Source organism: Passer domesticus, chromosome Z, assembly GCF_036417665.1.
Source record: "Passer domesticus isolate bPasDom1 chromosome Z, bPasDom1.hap1, whole genome shotgun sequence".
NCBI lineage: Eukaryota > Metazoa > Chordata > Aves > Passeriformes > Passeridae > Passer > Passer domesticus.
The window spans coordinates 45,818,633-45,838,549 of record NC_087512.1 but is presented as its reverse complement, the minus strand read 5'-3'; the positions used below and the strand labels follow the sequence as shown (position 1 = coordinate 45,838,549).

General features: G+C 40.3%; 1 protein-coding gene across 3 annotated transcripts in view; it reads left to right on the top strand.

The window, feature by feature from the left end:
- The window catches only part of CHRNA6 (cholinergic receptor nicotinic alpha 6 subunit), a 32,611-nt gene extending 12,694 nt beyond the window's left edge, over positions 1–19,917 (top strand). Inside the window, exons 1-6 of one of the 3 annotated variants that reach the window (XM_064404831.1) lie at positions 9,302–9,552; positions 11,835–11,974; positions 13,092–13,136; positions 14,180–14,289; positions 14,431–15,415; positions 18,351–19,917. In XM_064404831.1, the coding sequence (XP_064260901.1) occupies positions 9,474–9,552; positions 11,835–11,974; positions 13,092–13,136; positions 14,180–14,289; positions 14,431–15,415; positions 18,351–18,473 (1,482 nt within the window). In that variant the 5' untranslated portion in view covers positions 9,302–9,473 and the 3' untranslated portion in view covers positions 18,474–19,917. Of the gene's footprint in view, positions 1–9,180; positions 9,553–11,834; positions 11,975–13,091; positions 13,137–14,179; positions 14,290–14,430; positions 15,606–18,350 lie in introns of those variants that run through there. The other 2 variants (XM_064404832.1, XM_064404830.1) reach the window with 2 other exon arrangements.

Sequence of the window (19,917 nt, the reverse complement as noted above, 5' to 3'; positions counted from 1 at the left end):
GATTTAAGGACTTCAGATATTAGTTTTTAAAGGATTAAAAATATTCTCTGTTAAGAAAATGGATTTTTGTCTGAGTCGTTCTGCTTATAGAAGGATGACAGCATTTTCTAAAGAAAAAAAGAGTCCTCTCTCTGTCCCTCATATAAATCAACTGGCAGTTGAAATATTTTGCAGAGGAGATATGTCATTATGAGATTTCATGGAGATGTCACTTGGCTGCTTGCTCTTCTGAGAGTGTTGTATGTCACTGCAGTCATAGCATGCTTCCTCTCACCAGGAACTCTGTTAGGGAAGCTTAGCTTTGGCCAAATACTTTTTTAGTTAATTTTTTGCAATTTGCCTATAAGTAAATTAAAATCTCACGTGAAAATCTGCGTGATTTTCTGATAAACCTAAATGGCTCAGGTTAATAGTTTTGGGATATTTAGAACAGCACTACTAAGGCATGTCAGCACAACCTGAATGCAATTTCTATGGCACAGTGCAGACTTAGTTTTAGCACTGAGATAACAAGTATCTCTTTCAAACAGATCAGCATTCTTCAGACACTTGCACCAGTTCCTTCTAGGGGGGAAAAATGTCCTCTGTGAAGAATACTGATGAAAGTCTCACCTGGTGAGAAATCCAGGCACACTTAATGCGCTTTATTGCATGTTAAGGACATCAGTGCTGCTCTAAATCTTTGTGTTTTGATTGGTTTTCATCAAGTCTATCAAAAACAGTTATGCAGTTTCTCAGTTCTGCATGGAATCTTACAGGACTATTGAGATCTGACTAAGTTCCTGCCTGTTTCTGTTGTTGATTTTCCTGTAAATTTTTTCAAGAATTTGTAACTATAATTTTTGCCAGAAGGGCTCTTCCTGACAAATTTCCAGTGAAGTCTGATGAATAAAAGAAAAAAAGGATTATTTTCAGATGACATGATGGTTGTAATTATGTCTCATTTTCCAGAAAGTATCTCTTAGTGGTTAGTGCATTGAAGTCCACATTTTCATGTTCAATTTTTGTTGACTCCCTTGATTGCTCAGTGCTTTGGCTGTTCCAGTTGTTCATGTGACCACTAAGCTCCTCCTTTTTCTCCTTGCCTTGCCTCCTGTGCCAGTTTAGAAATTGACACCTCTGAAGATTGTCTATCTGTCAGTGTGTTTGTGCAGAGCTCTTGCAAAATAAATCTTTTTGACACTTGAACTTTTTTGACACTGAAATTGGGCTGCCCATGGATTAGATGACTGCATCCTCATTTCCCACCAGCATTACGGAACTACAGTCACTTTTAATGATGGGTTGGGAAAAGAGGCAGACAGGGAAATACTGGGTTCTCTCAAACAGAAACATTTTTACTACTACTTTTGTTGTTCCAGAGTGGTGATATGGTCTTTAGGAGCAAAAACAGAATAAGCTAAGTTAGTAAGAATAACATTCTCACCAATCACAAGGGATCAACATTGCTCACAAAACCAAGCACAGATAATCCCAAACAAGACTGTTTCTTCAAAATCTACAGGGCACTAGGGATAAAAGCATCTCACAGACTCTGAATTACCAGGATTGCTTAAACTTCCAGCCCCAGTTCAGATTTTTTCCATTCATTGGCATTTAATAAGGCAAGTTCCCCCACAAAATTTTGAGTATGTCTTGAACATATTGAGCCCTTTTTGCCATGTGCAAACATCCTTGCAGTGTCCATAAAATGTTGTAATATCCTGGGAAATGCTGGAGAGTTGGACAGGAAGAATTTTTAAGAGAAACATTAACAGATTATTTCAGTGTTCCAAAATAAGGAGTAAGGACTGAAGTCTTGAGAATTTTCAAACAAAGCTGGCGAACCTCTTTTTGATATGTGTAGAAGCTGTGTCCTTCAACTTTTTTGTCACCTGGGAAAGTGTTTCAGATTTCAGGCCAAGGTACCATAGATATTTTCAAAGGGACATTGATTAGTTTCATTACAGGGGAAATCTGAGAAGTGAATGGCAGAGTGCCTACAGACATGGATTATTTACCTCATATATTTACAAGTTCTCTCAGATTAAACCTTTTTTTTTTTTTAATTGGATGAGGTGCCTGCTCTGAGCTCAAGTTTTTGCTAAGGCTTTCCTCCAGTATCAGCAAGGTAAAGGAGTTTATTTCATTATCCAACCTGACAAAATCTTTCCCCTTACTTAGCTTTTCCTAACTTCTGTCCTCTGACAGAAGATTAGTGACAGAGGAATGTCAAGTTGCCTGGTCTAGACATGTTGTGTTTCTAAGGTTTTTATCACAGGTAGAATCTGACATTTAGTTATATAAATGGATGCAGTGTTCATCTCCATGCAGTAAAACATTTGTTATTTCTGCTGCACTTGGATATGTTTGGGCCCAAATATTCCAGGAGATAAAACTTATATGGGAAGATTTGTTCTTCATCCTCAAGCTGGTGTTTTTTCTACTCCAGATTTTGGATGAAAAATAGGACAGGTACTTAATTTATTTCCCATCTTATGGTTTTATGGTTTTGTTTTCTATATATGTTGCTAATGATTGAAGCAAAAAAAACCCCTGTTCTTTATTTCACCCTGCTCCCTATTCAAACAGTATTTTTTCATCACACATTTTTCTGTCTACTCACTGACCCTTCCAAAAGTAAATTTTTTATGAATTTTAGAGAAAAGTAATATTTTGCAAAGTTTTTGTGAATCCAAAACTGCATTAAGGGAACAACTCAAATGAGATTTTTCCCATCTGAAGAAACAACAGACAGACTATATATCTCATTTGGGAGAAGTCACATGGTTAGTCAGCACGTATATGTTAGTTCACTAATCACCGTACATATACATAGCTCCTACCTAGCTTCTACACATGCTCCTTTGTACCCCTTAGGGATCTAGAAGTGTGCAAGAGGAATGGTCATGGCTGTTGAGATACTGGAAGTTTGGCGGGAAAAGATGCATACACAAAAAATAATGTTCCATCATTCCTCCAGCTCATTGACTAGCCCATTTCTCTGATGACAACTTGGTTCTTCTTTTTTAATTGTTAGGGGATTTTTTTCCACACTGATTAGTTTGAAGACTCTTTCCACCCCCACCCCTTTTTTTTTTTTTCCCTGACCACCAAGTTCTCCATTAATTTTATTATTTCTTTGGAAACAAATCTCAGTCCACTACAACACAGCCTCAGAGTAGTTATTCAGCCAGCATATGACCACAACCATGAATTGTTGGATCGACAAGAGCACTGTTAGGTGTGTTCTGTTCACATGGTGCTTGAGTTATTGCTCTTTCCAATGGTCTATTATTCCATGAATTTGTAAGGGCTAAAACTGGGCATTTGCATCATAATCCCTTTTAGGCTAGGTAATTTCAGATGTTCAGTCTGGAACTCTTTACTGCAGTCATATTCTCGTCATTCGCTAGCTCAATCTGGCCCTTTTGGTAAAGACTCCTACCGTTTCCACTCATTGCTATTGTATTTTCCTAGCAATATTGCAGCTATAGCCATTATCCTCACTACAGGGAAAAGACATGAGGAGACCCCCCACCTACAGTCACTGAATGCAACATTTTTAGGATGTTACATCATAGCATCCCTTTGAGCATTCCCATTTACACTTCTGCTTGATTTGGGTTTTTTCCCTACTTAAGAAATGCTAAATTTCTTAGAAATAACATGTTGGCTATACTAGCATCCCTGGAGGCAATGCATATCTCAGTATAGAATTTGGTTGCTTCCACAAGATCCTATTCAGACGTGTGTGGTCTTCATGTTATTTCTGCTATCGCAACTGTGTGCATAAAGCTAGAGATTTCTGCTGGCCTCTCTCTGTTATGGCTCTTTAGAGTTGCTTCAAAACGTTTTGTGATTTCCATTTTGAGATTGAGGAGAAATGGCATCCATGGTGAGGAGCTCAAAAGAGAGTGCAGAAATATCCAATGGACCCTCCCTATAAGTGTCAAAGTATGCTTGTGGCAAAGAAAGGTATTTACCTTAGGAAAGTGTAGAAACATATATTACATGTTCCAAACCTACTCCCATGAACTGTTCCTTTAGTAGAGAATTCTTTAAAACCTGAACAGAGGTGATTGGTTTGAAGTTTAGTTCCTTGAAACAGATCTGATTTTATCAGCCTATATATATAACCTCCATCATGTTACAAGAAGAGTTGGTCCAAGCTGAAGGTCAGCGAAGGTAAAAAAGAAGTGATGCTGTTAGTACAGTGGAATGCTTTGGGGATGTTGCCATCAGTGGCACTTCAGCTTGGATCTTTGTGCTGTACTCTGGTTACTGCATCTCCTTAGCAGACAGGATCAAGGGAACAGGCATCCCCGTTCATGTACTTGGCTGCTCAGGGTATATTGACTGCCTGACTTACTGACTGTTCATAGTGGAGCAGCAGGGGCAGGCTCGTAGAGGTGCTGTGGTTCAATCTCTTCAATACAAAAGGAAAATTAAGAAAGGACTTTATCACAAAGCAAGCAACTGAACTGAAGAAATCCTGTGCTCAGTTTGTGAAAATACCCTAATCAACACAAGCTTCAAGGCTTCTTCCCACACATTGTTTAAAATTTGACTAACGAAAAAAAACCCGTATAGTATAAAAGATCATGCCTGAAGCATAAGCACATTATTCTGTAACAGTAGTTGTTGTAGTTCCATCGTCACTCATGCTTCACATCTTCTGCATACTGGAAGCCACTGGTCAGTGTCTGGTGGATCAGAGGGCAAACATTGTTGGAATATGAGGCTCCAGAGCATGAGAGAGGCCAGAGGCCAGGACTTACACATGGGTGAGATCCAGGCTTTGCTGCAGGGGGTGTGAACATATTGCTCAGGGTGTGACACTTGGCAAACTGGACTGTGCTAACACTTTAGCAGAGATTAGTGTCCTGGAAGGGCTTCTGTGGCAGTTTAATGACTTCCAACAAGGCAGTGAAAGTTGGGTTCCTAATATTCTTCTGATAAATGCTTTATTAGTCTGATTTACTGTAGTAATACTAGAAGTTGAAAAAAACAGTGGATCCCAACAGCATTCAGGGCTTACACAGCTTAATAGTAACCTTTTAGCTCTATGAGACTAGAGTTGTCACATATAAGGCAGGTTCAACGGCTGTCAGTATTGCTTCTATGGTGCTGTAGGCAATTATACAGTGTGAGGGAGGTGAGAGGCGGACCAAGAGACCATCAGACAGTCAATTGTCTGTTGAAGTGGGGGAGAAGGGATAGGACTGGGAAAATGCATTTCAGAAACAGATTAGGAGTAACCAAGATAAACAGCTGAGAAGGCATCTGGGTGATGTCAGATGGCAGAACCTAGACAGCAGCAATTTTCTCTGACTTAGTAATAGATGCACACGTGTTAGTGAAGGATAACTCTGACAACACAAAATAATAGAATTCTGGCTTTGTCTCCAGCCGGTGTAAATCTTTGTGGCCCCTTTTGCCCGACTACTTGTGTGAAAAATGTCTCATGGGGAGTCCTACTTTGAGCCCAGTGCTTGCTGAGATCAAATACTTCCCTCAGAGGATGTCACAGGTGGCCTCTGCCTCCCTGCCTAATGTCTGCAAAGCCTTGAATGGCTGAAAAGTCTGCTTTATTTCTACAGTCAACTGTCTTGAAAGATCTGGAAAGTGATGGTATCCAAATGCCATGCAACAGAACAGAGCATTTTAAGGTAGAATATCATTGTTCACATACTGATGAATTGCCCATGCAACACAGACATGGAAAAAGCCATATAAACTTTTCAAACTAAATAATTCCTTCACGCTCAGAGCCTAAGAAGCTTCATGTTCCAGCCTTTAGTGATTGTCCTTCAATTGCCTGCTCAATTTAAGTATCTTCCTTTCTCAGAAATCTTCCCTCTGTGAGCTTTGGCAAGTTTCCTGTTTACCTTAATTTAGCTAATGCACAAGATATCCAAGGCTGATTACAGAACTGTCAGTCAGATGGCAGGACTTGACTGATTCTTTCACTATCCATTACAGTTTCCTTCTGCTGTGGGTGTCCCCTGCCCAAGGAAGCACTGTGTGTGAATATGCAAAGAGGGCCAAGCTCTAGATGAGTTGGTTGAGTCCCTCATAGCTGTCTGCTTGCAAAAGCAGTAAGTAGCAGAGTGGACATAAAATTAAATGCTGCTGAGATCCCACTCAGCTGTTTCAGGGCAGGTATCACAAGCAAATGTATAGGTAGACCTGAGCAGGAAGCCAGTGAGAAGTGGCTCAGATCCCCACAGTGCTTCCAGAGCAGCAAAGGTTGAAAAGTGCCCCTAGAGCAAACTCACTTGGCTGGTGGTAGTTAGCAAAGAGTTGACATACTGTGAACTTCTCCGCTGGATACAGGGGTTTCTCAGCAGATGATCAGAACATGAGTATCTCATGATGCAAAAGGTGTTTGTGACAGAGCTGTTTGTAACTGTCCCATTGCAGATAAATCCATTGCATTGTCTAATCCTTACAAACAACTCAGGTACAGCTCTCCAACAAAGGAGAGGAGGAGATCAGCCATTCAAACCTGAGCCTGACTCCAAATGGATCTGTCATTGGGATTGCTAACAGCACCAGGTAGCATAGGCAATGCTGCAAATGGGTCCTCTAATTACTGGGTTTTTTTCACTGTCAATACCATGCAGCTTTTATAACATCAAGTTCCAGTTAAGAAGTGCATCTATGCCCTAGATACCTTTTTGGTGTGCAGATTTTGTATATCCCTGCATGCTGCTTGCCCTCTTTTTCCGAGCCACCTTACCTGAAGAAAAGAAACCAGAGATTTTTTTTCTGAGTGAATATATGCTTGGGGGTAAAAGCACGTGTGAAAGGACTAAATCAGCCTCTTCTTCCACACCTAGAGGGCAAAATAAAAATGAAAGGCTGTCAATATATGCTTTCTGTTTGAGCCTGGCATTTTGATGCTTCTTTTAGCCAGTTCATGTTAGATTAAATTAGGTACCTTCCCAAGCAGCAATGATTCACAACTTTTTGCTCTGCTTCCAGCTGGCATCCTTGTGCTGAGGCACTATGTCAGCTGGTCTCTCTGCATTCTCCATCTGGATGCCTCATCAGCTGCTTGTCATGGCTCAGTTTGAACTTTGCCTTCCTCTTCAGCTTTTCCTAAAGGCAGCACCCACTCCAGCAGGGTCTCAGCAGCACAATCCCTCCTGGCTTCTGCTCCCTGGATGACTGGCATTGCCTCCAAATTCAGCCTGCTTCCTCAGTCCCTTGGTCCCCATAACAAAGGAGTTCTTTCCCTCAAGTGTGGAAGCAAGGGTCATCTTTGCCAGCTGGCCTTGCACTGCTCTCCTCTCTGGAGGGGAAGCAATCATTACCCTCACCTCTAAAGACCTTTCAGTCTGCACACATGCATGTGCTGATCTGTTAACTTCTCCCACCTGTTTTCGTGGCCTGTTACCTTTTTGGAAAGAGCAAAAAGTTTGAAAATGTCAAAACATTTTAGGTTGGGGTGAATTTGTTTTCAAATTGTATTTGTCTTACCATATGTCATCCTCTAGAAGCACTGGACTTTAACGGGAGTGCATATGCCATGACTACAGCCAGACACAGGCATCCTGTGATGCCACATGGCTGTGTAATTCTGTTAGCTACAGCGCACCACAGGCATATCAATTCAAGAAGAAACTATGAACTTCATTTGGTAAGGTGAGGAACTGCAAGTCTATGGACCTGGATTGTTAACATCATTCTAATAAACATTGCAACTTGGGAAAATTTGGCATAAAGCAGAATTTTTTTTGTGGTTTTTACTTTTTTCCTGGGAAAATATTTGCAAAATGCAAATTTAAAAGACAAATCACCTTGTTGAAACCCACTTTTTCATCTTTAAATTATTTGCAAGGATAATTTATATCTAACTTCAGCTTAGAGATGCCTCATACACATGCGTTGTCGTCTACCCTTACATTGTTGCTTTTGAGAGGGCAAAATTACTTCTAGACTTCCAAACACTCATAGGTTTGTTTCTTTTGCTTTCTCATCTCTCTGCAGAAGGCTCCCTCTCCCTAATGAGCTCTGGAGTAAGGCTGGTGCCTGTAATCTTTAAAGATTTACTTTTCATCCCTCAAACCTTGTCATGGGCAGCCACTTCAGGGATCCACATGGGTCCACTCTAGGGATCTTCTTTATGCAGTCAACTAATTCCTAAGTCTTTTTCTTCCAGACAGTCCTCTTCCTTTCTATCCATACTTCAACAATTTCTATAAATGACAAACTACTTTCTAATTTTGCAGTACAGCTTGGCCTCTGTATTTTGTAGTATGAAGGGCATCCATTTTTCATTTTCTGTCTTTTTTTTTCTCTCTCTACACTTATACAACAATGTAAGTGCCTGAAAATGCAGCAGCATTTCTGTTTTGATCAAATCATTCATCCAGTCACTCGGACTTGTTCATGCTGGGTTGAGCACACATAAAGGAGATTCCCTGTCCGAGCTGCTTTCTGGGAGGCTGGATGGCACCAAGTAACCTGTGGTGCCTTCCGCCCCACTGCAGCTAAACAGGACCCTCAGTTTCTCAGATCCTTTTCCTATAAATTCTTTTCAGGCATTCCTGTTGCAAGGACATGTGTACTGAACACCTGAGGAGGGAACATGCATCAACCCCTAAAGGATCATGAGATCAGGTTTTTTTAACTTCTGTGATTAAGAATAACACTGTGTTGCAGAGAACTTGGCCTGTAACAGCACCTGGTGGGTTGTTTTCTTCATTCCGCTCCTCCATTTTCACTCTATGATTACTTGCACAGGAGACTGCATGCACAAGGAAAAAAAAAGTTAGAAGAATTGATGTTGTAAGCTACTGGTCTGTCAGTAAAGAACTTAGCATGCTTAGTGCCTCCTGTCAGATGGCAATAATAAGTCTACTTGCCTTGGATTTATTTGCTGAGAATACTGTCAAGCAATTGTATCACTTGATGCTGTGCTTATTTCAAGGTTCATATGGCTTCTGTAAATGTTAAAACCATGTAACATCCATTTCTATCACCTGAAGAATCAGTCCTCAGCTAAGAAACTGAAACTGTTTCACCACTGGGTATTGTGACAGACTCACTCAGGTGATCATAGGGCAATAGCTAAAGCAGCTGCTTCAGCACGATGAGAATTCTTAACCCTTGGGTGAGGGGCTGAGTGAATGCTCTCCCTGCTCCATGATGGCTGTCCTGTGTCTTGCCTTCCTTCTCTCCTGCACTCTTACACATTCCCCGAGGCAGAGGTGCGGGTGACTGGGAATGTGAAGTCACCTGATCGGATGCTGCCCGACTCCCTTCGCTCTGCACGGCATAAGCTCTCCTTGCCTGGTGGTACTGAAAGCAACTCTGCAAGGCTTTGCTCTGCTCAGCAGGCTGCTGAGTTTGCTGCAGATGCAAACCAGAAATCTGTCCTTCTACTTGCCTACGTACCACCAGGAGGGTTATATGTCTTCTTGCCTCTTGCTCCTTCCCCCAAACCTCTGTTCTCAAAAGGAAGCTTTGTTCTGCTGCTAGCAATGCATCCTGAGACGCGGCTGTGTTGGTGTTGCCCTGCTTTCTGTGTGTGGGCATTCGTGTTCACATCCTTGATTAAAGGTAGGCTCTCTTTGATACCAGTTTCTAGAATATTTTCTAGTTGCTGTCTCTGCTTCTGTTTTCTTGAATTAATTCAATGTAAAGATTCCACCAGCTATTTCTAACCTGAAATCTGTAACATTTTAACAGTATTTGAAAAGAGCTAAAACAATACTAATTTTCCAATATAACATTCTTCAATTTTTGTTTCATAATTAATGGGAAAACTGTTTCTAGAAAATAATGGAAATGGATTAGGGCTCCTAGTAATTTAATTTGGTGCTTGAATTTGTAAGTGCTTAAATAACGTAGGCTATGAATGTGCATGGTCAGTGCTCACACTTTCAAAACTAAGAACTTTATTGTTGTTCACTGTTGTTTGTAGATATGCTGCAGTCATTTCTGTTCACAACTCTCACAGAGTTTAGCAGGATTTTTTGCTTTTAGGACACATTTGTTTTGAAAGTCTCACTTCTGCAGGTGACCAAGGTGTGCATGAAATATATTGCTTGTCTTAGCAAGGCATAAGAAACTCTTTTAAAGCCGCACCATGGGATAGAACTTAAATACTTGTCTGGTTTTCTTACTTTATTTTGAAGCATGTGTCTATTAAGAAGCTAGTGGGAAAATTTCAAATGAAACATGATTTTAGATGCATTTACTTTAGTCATGAGACTTCATGTTCCTACAGTAGTGTACTTCTAATCACAGTGCCATGGGTGGTGATGATGAAATCAGAAAAGAAAAATTTTAGCTCTTTTTGAATGAAACAATAAATTATATAAAAGAATCCAAACTTCATGACACACACATTCATGTGTCTTCTCTGAATGATGTGGAAAGAATGAGATAAAACATCAAATTTTTTAATTTTTACTAGAATTTTCTTTCCATACATATAAGTGACCAGTAGCCAGCATTTCATCTTGCAGTCACAATAATCCCCTGCAATTTCAGGATGCTTCATATCACCTTAGAGGTGAAATCTCTTTTTCAAAAACAGGGGAAGGACCGTCTAATCATGAAAGTGCAGCATACTGAGACCAGGTGTCTCCCTGCAGGACATCTGCACATACACAGGCCCTTGTGTTCACTGAAGGATATGTAAATTGCAAATTTATGTGCCAGAGACCATGCTGCCTGGCACAAACCCCTTCTGTGTTTAAGATTTGCAGTGATAAAGGCTTATCATGTTTACCTGTCTGATGTGTTCTAGTGCAATCTGTGACTAATGCAAAAAACTTATGACAATGAGTCTGAAAACAAATTTTTCCTCAGTTGTGTCAGTAATATCTTTGGGATCATGATATAGCTTTGATAACACAGCATGAGACAGAAATTCTAAATCTTGAGCCTATAAAGTGTTTTTATTTTAGGTGCTTTTTATTTTAGTAATGTATTGTGATAGCAAAGTTATTCAAGAAAAGTGTTCTTTTGAGCTGTTGTTCCAGTGCCAATAAAATTTAATATTTTCCTTTTGAAATCAAAGTGTATAGCCTTTAATACTGTGAAAATAACGGTTTCAGGTTTGGACTGTGTATAACAGGTTAGGAGCATTCATCTTAACTCTGCAGTGAATCACCTTAGTGCCTGTCACATACCTTGTTTCTTCTAAGTCATCTGGTCTGTTCTTCATTAATGAGGGGTTACAGCTGTGATCCGCTTGCTCCCAAAGAACAGTTCTGTATTACACAGATGCATGCTATTCCATAAGAAATATTAATATTTCCACTTTATTGATTCTTGTTCATAAAACTTTCTGCAAAGAAAAATTGTGCTATCTAAAGAGTGGAAGTATCACTTGCGAAGATAAAATGCAGTCATAATGTTTAAGATTAGGAGACGTCATTGTAGTCACCTAATCACCTGATAGAGATTTTGATACAGTAGTTGCAGCCTCAAGCTTTTAATTTCTAAGTAAGCTACGCTTTTCATGAACACCCTGTTTTTCCAGGAAGACTCACAAAGATTAAACCACTACTAACCACATTTCTACTTGTATTTCACACCACCTTACTTTGGTGTGATTCCATGGAGGGTCACAGGCTAAATCCAGCTTAGGAGACAAAACCACTGAAGCCATTACCTTACTATTTGAGGAAACAAGGCGAGCCAGCATTCTGCAGGAGGATGGTTTAAACTGACACCATACAGGCAACCTCTCCTCTCTGTGCTCTGGTGGCTTTAAATATGGTCACAAGCACAAGGTCAAGAAATATAGCACAGACTAGTATGTTATCCAGCAACTTCTTCCCCCTTTTTCTTCTCTCTGGCTTAGCTGTTCTTTATCTTTACCAACACAGGTACTACAGCCTGCGAATCAGAGGAACGGTTATTTCACAAACTCTTCTCCCAGTACAACCAGTTCATTAGACCGGTGGAAAATGTGTCTGATCCTGTCACGGTGTATTTTGAACTGGCCATTACCCAGCTTACAAATGTGGTAAGACTCACTACACAATACTGCTGAGCTTTGGGGGTGGTTGTAAACACATGCAAATTGCTGAAGCAGGAGATGTAACTGTGATGGCTGCACAACTCTCCTTGCTTTCATTTCGTGTGTGTCCACGTGCACGTGCTGAAATCTTTGCTGTTCTTTCAGTCAGATGAATTCTTCCAGTTGCTTGAAGAAGTGGTTTGAATGACAGAGTAATTTCCTTACTCTGTAGCATCAAACCCCTCTGCTTCAGGTAGCAGCCTCCAGAGCCCAGGGCAGAAGCCCCAAATGTTCAAGCCCACTCCAGAGACACCTAGTGTGTCCACGTTGTGCATAGCACATGACCAGTTCTCCTTTGGGGCTGCTGTCATTTCCCAGTAGTCCTGAGGGGAAAAATAGTCTCCTTTTTTTGCATTCTTTTTTTCAATCTATTTGTTTCAAAATGACGTAAGGAAAAAGTGTGTCAAGTGGAAGAGTGGTGTTTTAAAGCATGGAGGTGGGGATGAATGTTGCAGGTTTTGTGATGCAAATGGATGTGGGGCAAACATGCTGCGCAGGACAGAGGCCATGTGGAAGAAGCAAAGCATCACCTTTCTGATTCATGACTGCTTGGCAATTACAATAAATGACTGTAAAAAAAGGTCTCTGTATGACAGTTACCTAATTTAGTGCTGGTCAAGTGCATCTTCTCTAGAATTTTGCATAGAATTTCAAAATACCGTGATACAGGTGTCTTTTTGCTTGAATCTTGACCAATTCAGTACTGTGTAATCAGAGTTTTCTAAACACTGAATCCAACAAAATACACAGCCACAAGAAGAACCTTTTTCTTGTGGTACGGGTCAGAGCAATTCTAGGTTGTGTGCTCTCCAGATACTCCAATGCCTGGCAAAACAGTGCAGCTTTCTGTATGTCTGATATTTATGGAGCGTGATTTTGCAGTAAAGTTTTATTAATTTTTCAGTAGGGTTGCACACAACAATGTACAATGTGTAAACCTCTTGAAAGATGCTAGAAAAAAATCTGCTATCAGTTAATGTGAAATTCTATTTTCCAGTTTTATGGGCTAAGTTTTTGGCCATCTCAGGATACTAAAACCATTTACGCCCGTGCTTCTTTATAGGATGAAGTCAATCAAATTATGGAAACAAATTTGTGGCTAAGACACGTAAGTTACTGTCTTGCATTTCTCATGTATTTTGCATTGAAATGATTAAGTGTTTGTTACTTGTAAGTCACACCTATAGAATAAGTTTTTGGTTTGTAACAAGAATTTTAAAAAATTAATAAGGAGAAAGTCCACAATTGAAAAAGTAATTTCTTCATTCTTTTTACCTAGAAGTTATACCTTCTTTCTTTCCTGTGGGATATATTCTTCTCCAACTTCATGATGATTGGTTTTCTTCTGGAAAATTGAGCTGGAAGTACGCCTTAAAGAGTGATTAAATATGCCACTCTGCAGTCCTAGGTCATCCCCACCAAAATATTTATTAGACAAAGGAATACGTCTCCATTGTTCCTGATAGTTTTGAGTATTTTTACATAGGTAAGGATTCTTAGGGGACCTAAACTGCTGAGAAAATATAGCTAACTTGCACCATTTTTTCAGGCATTGATTGTAGTCCATGTAAAGTTTTCTGTAAAAGATACCATACTTACAATAGGTGAGAGACCATGGAGCATGGCCCCATGATAGGGCAATAGACAGCAATGCAAGACAGCTGCTGTGCATCCCTTGCTGCCCTGACCTGGTATGTCAGGGCTCCTGTGCAACCAATTCTGTCTTCTGGCAGCAGCTGCCTGTTCGTGTGCAGGTGGGCCAAACAGGGGGTGCTGTTCTCCTCTGGTGCTGTCCTCCTCCCACCTGTGGGATGCTGCAGCAAGGTCCCTATTTTCTCTTGGCAGTGGGGAGGTAACCTTTCACAGACAAGGCTCTCTACTGATGTCACACGACAGAGGAGAGATCTCAGCGTGCCAGCAGTTCATAGCAACTGGCGCCCCATCCCATCACAGAGAAGACAGTAGCAATCAATGGGAGCAGTATTCACACATGTCCAGTGTTTCTCCAGGTCATGGCCTTCCTGTCTTTTGGACCATTGTCCCTCTTTCCAGATGCTACACTTTATTATAGCCTGTTTTACAGGAAGATCTGAGAAACAGATATATGTTGATAATTTAAAGTTTTATAATCCTTGTCTATCCTTCTTTCAGATTTGGAATGACTACAAACTGCGATGGGATCCCAGACAATATGATGGCATTGAATTTGTTCGGGTACCAGCAGATAAAATTTGGAAACCAGATATTGTCTTGTATAATAAGTATGATGATTCATTTTATCCATTTTACTGATTCATTTGAATCTTTCTCTCAAAAATATTCCCTTGCAGCACCTATAAAAACACCCATTACATTTTACTTTCATGGTAATTTTTTCGGTTTTGCCTCATTTGTCTTTCCAGTGCTGTGGGAGATTTTCAAGTTGAAAGCAAGACCAAAGCCCTCCTTCGCTATGATGGAATGATCACATGGACCCCACCAGCTATTTTTAAAAGCTCCTGTCCTATGGATATTACTTTTTTCCCATTTGATCACCAGAACTGTTCACTCAAATTTGGCTCATGGACCTATGACAAAGCCAAAATTGATCTTCTGATCATTGGATCCAAAGTAGATATGAATGACTTCTGGGAAAATAGTGAATGGGAAATAGTTGATGCTTCTGGCTACAAACATGATATCAAATATAACTGCTGTGAAGAGATCTACACAGACATAACATATTCTTTTTATATCCGAAGGTTGCCAATGTTCTACACCATAAATCTGATCATTCCCTGTCTTTTCATCTCATTCCTGACTGTGTTAGTTTTTTACCTGCCATCTGACTGTGGTGAGAAAGTTAATCTTTGCATCTCAGTGCTTCTTTCTTTGACTGTGTTTTTACTGGTGATCACAGAAACAATCCCATCCACCTCTTTAGTAATTCCCCTAGTTGGTGAATATTTACTCTTCACAATGATATTTGTGACTCTGTCAATTGTCATCACAGTGTTTGTCCTCAATATACATTACAGGACTCCAATGACACACACAATGCCCAAATGGGTAAAAACTGTCTTTCTTAGCCTGCTCCCCAGAGTCCTGTTGATGCAGAGGCCACTAGAACAGCAGAAAAAAAACACCTCCAGGAAAAACAAGAAAGTATCAGACAGTAAGTTAGGCAAGTCAAAGCACAGCAAGCAGAAAGATACCAAACTGCACAAGGAGCAGCGGTGCAGTCACTGTGATCAGGCAACTGAGCTCCCCACCACCAAAAGACAGCTGAGCCATCAGTCACTGAGGTGGATGGCAGAGCACATGGAGTACTCCCCAGAGGTGAAGGATGTCATTAGCAACGTCCAGTTCATCGCAGAGAACATGAGATCTCAAAACGAAACCAAAGAGGTAAGGAAGGTAACCATCCCTTTAGGGATTGTTTTGATTGTATTGAAATCAATGGTGATGACAGGGTGGAGTGCCTGTGTGTAAAGATCAGGGGCTAGGTCAGCAGGGCCCATGTCCTGGTAGGAATCTCTTACAGACCACCTAGGCAGGATGAACAGGCAGATGATGTATTCTACAGGAGGCTGGAAGAAGTGTCATGATCACCAGCCCTTGTTTTCATGAGTGACTTGAGCTTGCCAGGAAGCTGCTGGAAGTGTAATGCAGCAGAGAAGAATCAATCTAGGAGGCTCCTGAATTTTGTGGAAGATAATTTCCTGGCACAGGAAGCAAGCCAACCAGGGAAGGTGCCCCACTGGACTCATCATTTGTGAACAGAGAAGGACTAGTGGGAGATGTGACAGTTGGAGGCCGTGGGCACAGCGACCACAGAATTGATAGAGTTTTCAATTTGGGGTTAAGTTATGAGGGGAGACAGCAGAACTAGACCTTCAGCAGTTAGAATTTGACCTGTTTAGGAAATTGATTGCCAGAGTCCCTTTGGAGTGAGTCCTGAAGGTCAAAGGGCTGGACGTGGTCTAAAAAGGAAATCCTAAAGGTACAGAAGCAGCAGAGCAAGTTCCTGGGGAAGAAGACCATCTAAATGGGTTGTTTGTGTGAGGTCATAAATTTTTATCTTATTTGGGATTACTATCATAGAAAATGGTGCACACTAGAATTTAAAGGATTCTGGGGCCGTATCCTCCTGTGTAAACAAACTAATAGAAGCTGCAAAAGGATTTTCTGACACCAAGAACACATAAGGAGCAGAAATTCTCTGACACTTCAAGATATTTTAAAAGTGTTTAGAACCTAATGAAACATATATCTTTGATCTGTCATGGAATTTTTGCTTTTGGTTTTGAAGTTTTTTAGATGCTCCATGATGGTAAAATCCATTTCAAAGCTACATACTGCTGTATTTATATTGAAAATCACAACAACTTTATAAGGAAAATGTTGATATGCATTATTTCTATCAGAATATTTTGTTGAAAATCATACAACTTCAGTGAAACCTAAAGATCGCTTTTATTCCCCCCTTTCTTTATGCCCTGCAGAAGTTTCATCTGAAAGCAAAACCTATAAATTTTTGAATAAAGAGTAAACCTAAGCCAATGGCTGAATTCATAGAGTGAGAATGCAGCACATGCCAGCCTGAAGCAAAAGACAGGAATTTTCACCATAGAGGAGGATGGGGATTGAGCTGAGGCCTGCTTAGTCCAATGGCCTTAGTGCTTTGCTTAACCCACACGTTTCAGCCCTGCTGTCATTATCACACCAGCTGCATAAAACATATTCATGTACTGGTTCAGATGCTTTCTCTGATGGTCTCCTAAAAAGAAGTTTTCCATGCAGTCATCCAAATAACTTACTGTCTTGATGATACAGCTCAGAAGAAATCCTCCTTTACTAGTTTCACTGATTTCCATTTTGCAAATCTCTCCTACAACATAGAATTTTATTCTTAGTCCAGGGTGTTCATGAGCAGCTTTGTATCTTACCTTTCAGACCATACTAGAGATGGGAAGCATAATTTTTCATTTACAAAAAATCCCCTTTTCAGAGAAAAATCAGGATTTGTTCTCAGGCAAGCCCTGAGAAAAAGTGATTCTGGCGACTGCTTCTGCTTCAGCCAGATAGACAAAGCAATATGGGTGGTGTTATGTACTAGTCCTATAAATATAAATATAAATAAAAGCCCTTCAAAAAATGCAGAAACATTTATAGCTGTGGGAGTTCTTCCTGAGTGTTCTTTCATGCAAAGGACACCTTCCATGTCTGATTTTCAGAAGTCCTCCAAGGTTCTTCCCTGACTACCAGCCTGTTTCTATTAATGGTCATGTTACTATCGTGGCCACCCTCTTTTTCATAATATCCCTATCTCTTAACACAACAAAATGACTATCATAGCTATCCTCTCAGTAGCTCTGGGAGCTTGGATAGAATTAAACTAAATACAAACCTGAAAAGTCTTACCTTATTTATCTCTTTCTCGCCTGGGCTGAATTGCCATTATCAGAGTCTACAACTTCAAACTTACCCTACTTAAATTTTACTAATACTCCCCAATACCTGCTGCTGTATTGCTCACCCTCAACATGATCAAAATCCTAAAGCCAGTATTTTCTTGGAGGCAAATATAATTAAATTAGGAAAACAAGTGGAAGATCCCTCAGCAGAGAGCTCTTAACTAGTCACTACTTTAAATGTGTGAATGTTCTTCTGATGCAGTGTTTCTTGTGCAGTAGAAGTTTAAAGGTACAGTTTAAAGGACAGCAACTCCATTGAATGTGATTCCAAGATCTGTCTCTCAGCGATGCAAAATCCACTCTGTCCTGCTTAGCACATGACACTGCAGTTTGCTCAGCTGGAACCCTTACTTTGCCATAGTCCATGTATCCATGTGTCCAGTTTGCTGAAATTAGTAGGGCTTGATTGGCGAAACAGTGTTTCAAATCAGACCAGAAAGTGCGTCTTGTGTGGGCTGTCAGGAAAAATCCTTCAACAGGGTTTAGTGATGTGCAGCTATGATGGCTGTGCCTGCTGTTAAACCATCCCACTCTGCACCCACCACATGGTCAGGTCCTATTTGTTAATATCAGCATCACAGCCATGGATGGGCTCCCCTCAGACTCGAATATTTAGAACAATTCAGCAGATTAGAACAGTGTAGTATGTTCTCAAAAGTGGTAAAATACCATTAGAAAATCAGCCCCCTCTGAAGAGAAATGAAAACAGCAGCTACTATAAGCATGACAAGAAACATTCCCGACTTACATATGTGCTCTTCCTTATATTAAAAAGCACAAAGGGCATTTCTACTGCATAATGTCAACTCACAATTGTATGTAACATTACATGTGGTTTATCATTCTCTTTTTTTATTCTCTTGCAGGTGGAAGATGATTGGAAATACATAGCTATGGTGATAGACAGAGTATTTCTCTGGGTATTTATAATCCTGTGTGTGTTTGGGACTGTGGGGCTCTTTATCCAGCCACTAATAGCAGAAACATAAATCCACTGCTTTTTATCCACTTTTGCTCTTGTTTCATTTCCGGTTCAGAAATTTACCTTCTCTTTCTCTCCTCTAACATAATGCCTCTGCTCACCACCTCATCAGCACCCAGCCAGAGAGGCTCCCAGAACAATAAAGTATGTGTTTACATTCATGTTTGAAATCAGACAGATCTTAAGCATTTAATCATATTTGATGACAAATGGACTTAATGTTAGAATGTAGTTACCATGTGAGTCATACACATTTGAAAACTTTGTGCTTCTAAAATCTCTTAAAATTAGTTTGATCTGCCACTTACTTTTCCATGTGACCAAAGTCGCCTTTACTTCCTGATAGTGAGTACCAAGACCTTGATGAGCTTCAGTAGGATTTCCAAGCCACATATGTCATCAGATGAACAGCAGCCCTAGTCCACAGATTCTGCTCTGAAAACTCTTGCTTGCTCAGGCTCAGACATAAACCCAACAGGGAAGAATTTGTCCCTGCCTAGCTACTTGTCATAGACAGAATTGGTTTGACAGCACTGGATTGATCTGAGGTTTAGTGTTTTTAAAACCCATGACCAACCTAAATTATGCATATCCCAGCAGGAGAAGGATGGATACCGTGAATCCTTTGCAAAGCTGAGCACCCTGTTTCAAACAGATGTGCAGTGGTGTTCTGTTTTCTGACTGCTCATTGGTCTGTGCTGTGTGTGCAAACCTGAAATTTATGGCCATGTCCTGTGGGGCTGAGGTTGCTGCTCTGTAACCAGGTCTCAATCCTAGTGTGCTTCCTCTTGAAACACTTAGTAGATGTGTTCCTGATGTGGTTTCTATAAAATGTCGGTGGTTTACCCTTAAGTCCCTCATTTGTTTAGATTCCTGTAAGTTTTGTGGTGAATGGTTCTTCTTTAAAAGGCACCACTATAATTAAACCAAATGGCTCCAAGAATACAAAGCCCTTCTCTGTTACAAGAGCCTCTAAATTTAACTGTACAGTGTCAGTGCAGTGCTTTCAGTGTCTGCCATGCATCGGTCTATGCTCTGAACATCACCAATCCTTGGAAAGTAAGACTCCCGGTTTCTGAAGTCACTGACTGGCCTTTTACTCTTTTGTGATGTTTCATAATAAAGAGAATAGGAATGAATTAGTGTATATATTAGTGATAAAGGCAGAATGACAAGAATATAATTGTCTTAATTCACCTAGTCATTATTGTAGAACAACAAGTAGAAGAAAACTATTATTTTCTGTAATCCTCTGAATGTTGTTCAATGATGTAGCAACTGACAGATGTATGAAAAAGCATGGTTTATTATGTCAGTCTGTCAATTAAATGTCACTCCTGAGATACACCTTCTTGAAGAATTTGTGGTTTGGGGTTTTTTTTTAGATTTTCCTGTTGTAAATGTGTTTATAGATGCTACTACTGGGTCTTTAATCAGAAAGAAGGTGAGGG